The following is an 8,651-nucleotide window of genomic DNA, read 5'->3' as shown; positions in this document are numbered from 1 at the left end:
TGCAATACCTCATCCACACTGGCGCTGCGGTGCTCCATCAGAGGCGCAGCAAACGTTATTCCACTCGCCAAGGTGGAGTACCAGGAGCGCTCTAGCCGTGGAGTCAGAGTGCTCTATGTGCCTTGTCAGTGTGGATGGGAAGTGAGCTAGTACACACAGGGCTCCTTTACTGCGCACTAACTCGCAAGCGTAGCCAAGCCCTGAGTAATCATTGTATAGTTCCAGTCCTTTAAAAAAATCACCTTACCTCAATTGTCTCCTGCAGCAGCAGATTGTATAGCAAATCTATGCTGTGTTTAAACAAAAATGTCCTTCTGCTTGTTAAATTTCCCTTGTGTCTTTCTTCATTTCAGTACAGTAAAACAAGCCCAATATACATTACTTACAAATTCAAAATGAAATCAATACACAATTTGATATTTAAGTCTTTCATTTTTAATACCAGAAAGAAAACAGGCAGAAAATTGATGTGCTTAGAAATTGCAGTTGTGGGTGCTATAGAAAACCCCGAGACAAGTAGACAGGCACTGCAGAAAGTAGTGATGTTTTTTCCATAGCCCATATGTCTGCAAGGCAATTAAAAACCCCTGATTGGCCCAAGCCAGCTGACAAGCTGTGGGACTGTTTAATTGTGGTATATTCAGGCTCTGGCTGGAGCCTGGACACTAGGACCCTGCCACATGGGAGAGTCCCAAAACTCAGGCTGCAGCCCGAGCCTGAAAGTCTACTCCGCAATTAAACAGTCCCTCAGCCTGAGCCCCACGAGCCCAAGTCAGCTGACACAGGCCAGCTGCAGGTGTCTAATTGCAGTGCAGATGTTGGGCTATCAAAGGTAGTCTTTTAAATGAGACAAAATTTCACTAAAGATACCATGGCACTTTACAGAAAGAGTAGCTCTGTCCATGTGTTCTGTCTATACTCCTACATCAGACTAAATTAATTCCTGGTGCAACTACGGTGATCTTATTATTTATAACAGGCATGATTTTTGCCACTTCTATTTTTCCTGCACTTTCAATTGAATATAATTTTACTTTCTGTCCTAATATGGTGTGTCCTTTTTCCTCTTTCTGGTAGATTGTGCATCTCATTGCAACTCAAGGTCATTGAATTTCAGTGCTATATACATGCATTAGCTGCTTTAATTTCCTTTTCAGTCACCAAAAAGGCAGAGGAACATAGGGCAGGGCTATAAGGGAACTTTGTCTGAAGACTGTTGAATGAAACAGTCTAGGATGGCAGGACTGCTTTTGGTTCAGCTGCATGTTCTTCAGCATTGCTATAAACGTGGCTCTAAAGACCACTTTGAAGTGCTCTCCAGAACACCAATCATCCACAAACCTCATTTGAAAACTACAGTCACCTCATCTTCCTGTCTGGATTTTTACACACTTATTTTTGGAATATACAGAAGAATCTCCTGTACTTAATTTTCTGTAACCCAGACCTCTAAGTTACAGGCAACAAGTAAGCAAATCAATGTCGACTCAATTTACCCGGCAGAGGGCGGTGAAGAGATATTGTATGATTACATTTCCAAAAGTTGATATGAGAGTTCATTTACTGGAGTTAGGCTGCTATAGGTTAGAGCTATAAACATCTCAGCATTTTCTATGAAAAATGTAGTCTTTTTCTTACTATATATATATATATTGTACTAGAATGTATAAAGGATTTTCATATCTTCGAATTCAACTAATGTTCATCTTTCAACTCTCACTAAATGACATTGGAATTTTCATTGTATTCTCAAATTAAAAGCAAATCTACTCCTAAAAATACGACCACAATCTGTTTTTGGGCTCTGATCTTCAGAGTTCCAGAACTGAACTAGTATGGAGTGTGAACACACCTCTCTCATAAAAAGGATAATTTAATCTTGGTTAGTACAGCTTTTCTTGGGGGAATCTGTAAGAAATTATGATGGAATTTCTATTTACTGTGATCCCCTATGGACTTCCGAACAAACCTTGTTTAAGGCACACAGTTCACTTGAAATCAAGTCCATTTCACAAATTATTTACGAGCACTTTTAAGTAGTACAGCTGCCTTTGAGTGACTTTGCCAATATTTGTTCTACAATCCTCACACCCATTTTTAAAAATATCTATCTCCTGTATTATTGTGTGAAAGACCAATACAAATAGGAGGAGCCTAACACATTATTAATAACAGCATACACCGGAAACAGACTGGACACAAAGGCCTAGATCCACATAAGTACTCAGGTTGCGAAGTCCCAGTATTAGGCACCACTGTAATCTGCAAAATCCTCACTCTATGCCATCTAATACAAGGTGGAGGGATAGCTCAGTGGTTTGAGCATTGGCCTGCTAAACCCAGGATTGTGAGTTCAATCCTTGAGGGGGCCATTTAGGGATCTGGGGCAAAAATTGGGGATTGGTCCTGATTTGAGCAGGGGGTTGGACTAGATGATCTCCTGAAGTCCCTTCCAACCCTGATAGTCTATAGGCACCTAAACTCACTCTGCATTTCTGCTGTAAAAGTTCTCTAGGTCCTTACATTTCTGCCTCCGAGAACGCATGTCTGCCTAACTCTAGGTGTCTGGATGCCTATCCATGAACCAGCAGCAGACAGGCATTTGCCCACATTATCTTCCCTATGGGGCGAGATCCACTAGGCATGCTCAGAGCACTTGAACAAAATCAGGCCCTCTTCAAAAACCAGGAGATGGGTGTGTAGGAGGGTGCTCAGGTTGCAAACTTTTAACCCAGTGGTTAGAGTACTCACCTGGGATATAGGAGACCCAGGTTTAGTTTTCCCCTCTGCCTGAGGGGGAAAAATAATTTGAACAGGGGTCTCTCACCTCTGAGTGCTCTAACCACTGAGCTACAGGATACCCTGATGTGGAGTTCCCTCAATCTCTCCCACTGAACCTGTTCCACTTTGAATGTATCAAAATAGTCATTGGAGCAGGACTGGCTCCTGGGTCTCCCACATCCCAGGTGAGCGGTGCTCTAATGACCAGTTTACACTCTCTCTCTGGCTCTGGCCCAATGTCTCTCTAAGCATTTATACAAAGTGGAACAGCCACCACACTGAGCTTGTGGGAGAAAAATATGGCATTTGTGGTTTGTTTTCTATGCGTGACTGCTACTCTGCTTCCCTCTGGGGGATCACATGAGCATCCCATCAAAAGACAGTGGATGAACAACTATCCATGCTGTCCGATGCCTATCTATGCAGCACGCTGAGCTGACTGCTTCCTATCTGAAGTACTACTGTGAGGTAAGTGATGCGGTGGTCTCCAATGGGAGATGGGTCGATGTTTTTATGTTTTTATCCTTGTTCTGCATTTCAGTAGATATTTAAAGCACAAGGATGCACTAGTAGAAGAGTCTTAGAGCTGATCTTGACCATGGTAATAGTTTCATCCAGGCAACAGCCCGTAGGGGGCTTTGCTTCAAGATTGCCACATACAGGACTCCTCCCCTCTTAGGGTTAGCTTAGGCAGCCCTCAGCTCATCTTGCTGGCTTCCGAGAATCCCTTTTTTAAGCACTTAACTTTCCCCATGCATTGTATGGGAAGCCTGGGCATCGAGTTTGGGGCTGTGAATTTCACAGGGAAGCAGGGCACCAGGGCACCTAGGCATTAACTGGTGCAACATCCACCGTTGTGTATCTTTCTCTTAGTTCCATTATCAACTCTCCTAGGCCACTTAAGCACTTTGAAAAGTTTAAAATACCACCCAAATGATCAGTTCTGGCATATTCTGATTTGTAAAAGAACTGAGCTGCTTTCTAGATGTGGTTTTGAAGTGCTCCATCTTCCTTCAACTAAAATAATTTGAATCCTGAATTGTTTGTTTTGTAACAGAATGCTGATCACCACAACCATGTTTGTTTTAGTGCTTCTAAATTTCAGATTAAACCCTTTGAATGTTTTTTAAAAAAATCAAAACTAGATGGTAATTGTGGCGGACACTGAAAAGCATCACTGAAAGCAAAAGAGTCTCTGGTTTTAAAAGGGCTCTCTCTCTCAATAGAACCTACAGACCCTAGATGAGGGATCAGGGCACTATTGTAGTAGGCAATGATTTAAATACATAAAATAAAGGACTAAACTCTATTAATGTTATCTAGCAGTCTGGAGAAAAAATTGTAATTAAGCCATCACTTGTTCAGTTTTCACTAGTGAAAGAGACATTGTTGTCATCCATATAAAAAAGAAACAGCAAACATCAATTTTGATTTACATCAATGCGAAAAAGGGTAAGATTTGACCAAGTGAATTTTTACTAGGTTTTCATTAAATATAATCTGTTCTTGTGGAAATACTATCCAGGAAGTAATATTAGCTTCAGGTGAGTACAGTGTTAGTTACACAACATGGCAATAAATCCTAGACAACAGAAATTCTGTGAATAAATAAAACCTAGTCCCAAGAATTTATGATAGGGATGGGTAGAAAGTGAAGATATATAATTTGCCAAATACTGTAGTAGGAAGACTTGCTAATAAAAGGTGACTTTACATGTTGTTGTGGAGTCTGCAGGGACTCTTAGAAAACAGCCTGGAATTTTAATAAACCTTTGGTGCAAGATTCCAAAGCACATGGGTCTGCAGTTAGCATGGTAGCTGTACCAATCGCCATATGTACAACCTCACTTCTAAGCAGTGTGAACAGGATTTTTCTTCCTTTTGTACAATCTCATTGCCCTCAACACAAAAAATAGGTAGGGCACTTTCATAACAAGAAAGAGTGGTCTGCTGTCTGCAAAGGAGTCAACTGAAGTAATACAAAACCCAACTTTAACAAGTTGATTTTATATATGTAACACACACACACACACACACACACACTAGAAATTACTAGTCACCAGTGGTTCTCAATGTTGAACATTAACTACATAAGCAATTGTTAGTTACTATCTTAAATCAGGCAGAAAGAATCAAGCAGTTATTGCACTTTATTCAAAGTTTTCAACATGTGCTAAAAATGTACACATTTTGCACTAAGCTAACAATACCAATTTTATCCTACCTAAAAGCTACTGTTCGGTTTTTTTTTCCTTTTGAAAAAAACAAAACATATATTGACTGGTCCCTACACTAGACCAAAGTTTATTCAAAGACAGCAGTAGATTTCAGAAAGACACTAACTCATATTTGGCCCAAAATGTAAACTGTGAGAAAGTATTTTGACGGTTCTTTTAAAATTCTAAAACATTTTTAAAAAGCCATTTCCCTTGCAATGTTTGTAACCCAACTATTGCAGCACTGGGAAATTGAAAGTGAAAACCACTGAACAAAGTTTTCATTGTAGAAGCTGAAAGAAAGACAAGTAAACAAGCAGCATAAATAGTGAACAGTTGACAATGTTTTCAGAACATGCCAACCAATATGTAAAAATTATTTATACCAAGCAAGACTTTTCACCTGAAAACATGAGACAAACAGGAATATAACTGTTACCCAGCTACAGTTCCTTTTTTAAAAGTTAGCTTAGATGTTGTAACAGTAGAATAAGCAAATACAAGATTTGTACTTTTATATTAGTATATAGTACAAAAATATAACTGTTCATAAAGCTTCTGTTGTACTAAGTTGTATCAAACTTAAATAACTGATATCCAGCAAGTACATAACAAAACACAAAGGCAGAGAGATACTTTGAGACACATTTATGCTCTCAAAAACCAACCTCAAGACACTACTCTATATAAATCAGTCTCACTTCCAGTTGTTTTATATAATTAGCAGTTCAAGTTCTCTCTGCTCAGTGCAATGGTTATACATTGTGAAATGATTCTTGGACATTAGTGTTCGTTACCAGTTATGAACAATTGTACTCAAATGTTTTAAGGCACCTTTGTTTCCTAAAATGGTAAACAATTCCTCAACTGACACATGAAATCATTAGCAAAAAGTTTACAATTGTTTAGTTTTAAAACCCTAAACTAACAGATTTACTTTTCAATACGACACCTTTTCCTTAATAGTATATATAACTGGTATTTTGTTCCCCCAGGAAAGAAAGGGGGAATGTGAAATATCAGAATTAACTGGACATATTCATGCAAGAAGAAAATCCTCCCTTCACTCCTTCATTTGAATTAAAATGTATCCCTAACAGATACCCTTCCTTCCAACTTACAAGTCTGAATTGTTGTGCAGAGTGTAAAAAGACAGCTTACACTGAGTCTTATAGTAAAATGCCATTCACATTAACCATTCTTTTTAAACAGTATTTTCTACTGCATGTGATTTCTCCCAACTTTGAACAGAAGGCAAATGAGAAATTCTGAAACTTCTTTGGAAAATTCCAGACAGCAGTTATGTCAAGAATTTTCAGTGTGCACTCTGAAAAGATAACAAGGACCAGCTCAAGTACTATTTACTTTGAAAAGTGGTTATGTACCACACCTCCCTCCTCAACCGATTTAGATTCTTTCCTCTTTCATATCAACAGGACTGTTAAGTTCCAGTTGCAAGATCTCTAATTGGTGATATGCAAATCAAAGAATTCAATTTCATTCTCATGGCAAGATCCTCACAACTGCTCTGGTCTCTTTACACTGCGTGAGAGAGCCAGAGCCAGAGAAGCACAAAGGGAACCTAGAAGCCCGTATTCAGAGAAGTAAGGATTCCCAGCACAGGAACTGAGGAAGACAGCTCTAAGTCTGACTTCTGAGAACCCTGAAATAAAAGGCATGCTGGGGATGGGGTGTGTCAAAGCAGGGGTTACAGCACAGCACTGCAGAGATTCTGGACAACACTGCAGTGCACAGGGCAGTCCTTGGTACAGCTGTATATTACAGGCCCTCAGCACACTAACTTACGTGAAGCATCATTCTAGGCCCAAGGAGCAGCCCAGGATCAGGAATGCAAAACCCCCAGGTTGAGACTCCAGAATGAATTTGCATGGCTAGTAGTTAGAAGGGACAAAATCACATATTTGTAAAAGAAGCAGATTTGATCTGGAATCAGACTAGAAATATGAAGCCCCATTTTTATAGAATCTGCTTGGAGTACAACCACAGTTTAGATAATATGGCATTTGTATGCATGTTTATGTCTTGTATGGCAAGAGAAACCATAATTATTTACTTTTTACTGAAATGTTTGTATTTTGAATTTATCCTCTTCACATAGTGTCCCAAAAGCGGCTTTGTTTTTTTCTTCACATAGCGATTGATAGTGTGCTTAATCATTGGCACCACGCAAGCTGCATTTGGTGCAGGATCCAAGGAAAGGGTAAAACATAAAAATGGCTTAACTTCCCAGTCCTCAGGTCAACTGGGGTGGGTTTTGTCCACAACATAATCTAAAGAACAGCCTCAGTGTTGCTCTTGGTTATGTCCAGCTGCAACAGCCCCAAAGTACCATTGTAGCAGCTGTCAATAGCCAACGCGCAATTGCTCTGGTCCCCTTTCCCATCCTAGGTGGCTACAAGGGCACAGGCCTGGGCACAGGTCTCGCTACAGTGGCTCCACATCATTTGAAGATCTCTTGCACTAAGGACGGTTTTCAATCTGCTTTGCAATATCAGAGTTACACAAATTTAATTTAGTAACCTAGATCTAGCATCTTTAAATTACTTTAAATTTAGTGAGCTGTTATTCTAAAATGAAATCAGCCAACTCACAATTTGGCACGATGGGATTTATATGTATTTTTTAAAATAAACAGAAGCATCCATTTTAGGATTCAGGCAATGCTTAAAATAGGGAGCATGTCACTAAAATGGAAGACAGTGCAATTATTTTACTCTAGTGATAATCTCTTCAAATAAAAATAAATAATTTCAATTAATGCCAGTTTCAAGTGTAATATATGCCTACTAAAACATATCAAAAATATAATCTCTACAGTATGCTATTCTTGCTACAGATGATTTCCACATCACAGACAAACCTGTAGCATGATCACTATTGGTATTTTGTAAATTAGTGGCTGAAGTCCAGATATAAGGAAAATGTAAAAACAATTGGAAAGCAGTAATGACTGTCCACTCTAATCTCATCACGAAGTCTTTTGTCTGTAGCCAATATGTACACACCATTAATAGACAAAAAGACACTAGTAACTTTGGTTTTGAGTTTCATATGATCAGACCTGTGAACAATTTAACATGCTGAATCACAATGTTGATTTTTAAGGAGAATTTAACATTACTTTCTACTCCCTTGCATGACAGATTTAATAATACATTAGTTCAAACAAAGAAGGCTAACACAGCTGTTTTACAGTGTTTTGTTCACACACAGATTTCACTTAACTAACCAGATACAACAGCTGAATACTAATGAGAGCAGACCAAAGACAAGAGTACAGTAAAAATAAGTGTACAAATGACCTTGTTTAATGGCCATTTACTAGTTTGCTTTCTGGCATGTGGAAGAAGTTGTCTTCTTTGAGTTTCAGGTGTTCTGGTAAGTCTAGTTTTCTATTCGCCTCTTCAACATCATCTTGAATTGCTGAAATAAGTGCATCTGCAAAAGGAAAGTTTACATTTTATATTTTTTAAAAAATTCAGACCAAATACTAAACCATACAATATTGAGAGAGAGTGCATATGACCCAGAAAAAACAGACTGCTATCAGTAAACAGTTCAGGTTCAGAGACAATGTTCTTTTTAGAGCTGCGCAGAGGATGGAAATCCCATATCAAAGTATTTTGAGATTTG

The 8,651-nt window shown here is 38.9% G+C and overlaps 1 protein-coding gene across 1 annotated transcript in view; it reads right to left on the bottom strand.

The window, feature by feature from the left end:
• Window positions 1–1,631: 1,631 nt before the first annotated feature.
• RFK (riboflavin kinase) overlaps window positions 1,632–8,651 on the bottom strand; it is a 20,216-nt gene continuing 13,196 nt past the window's right edge. The window contains exon 4 of the mRNA XM_073345118.2: window positions 1,632–8,456. Within this exon, the coding sequence (XP_073201219.1) occupies window positions 8,326–8,456 (131 nt within the window). The 3' untranslated portion in view covers window positions 1,632–8,325. The remainder of the gene's footprint in view (window positions 8,457–8,651) is intronic.

Source organism: Lepidochelys kempii, chromosome 5, assembly GCF_965140285.1.
Source record: "Lepidochelys kempii isolate rLepKem1 chromosome 5, rLepKem1.hap1, whole genome shotgun sequence".
Taxonomy (NCBI): domain Eukaryota; kingdom Metazoa; phylum Chordata; order Testudines; family Cheloniidae; genus Lepidochelys; species Lepidochelys kempii.
Note: the sequence above shows the minus strand (reverse complement) of the source record. Positions and strands in the feature narration are given on the sequence as shown.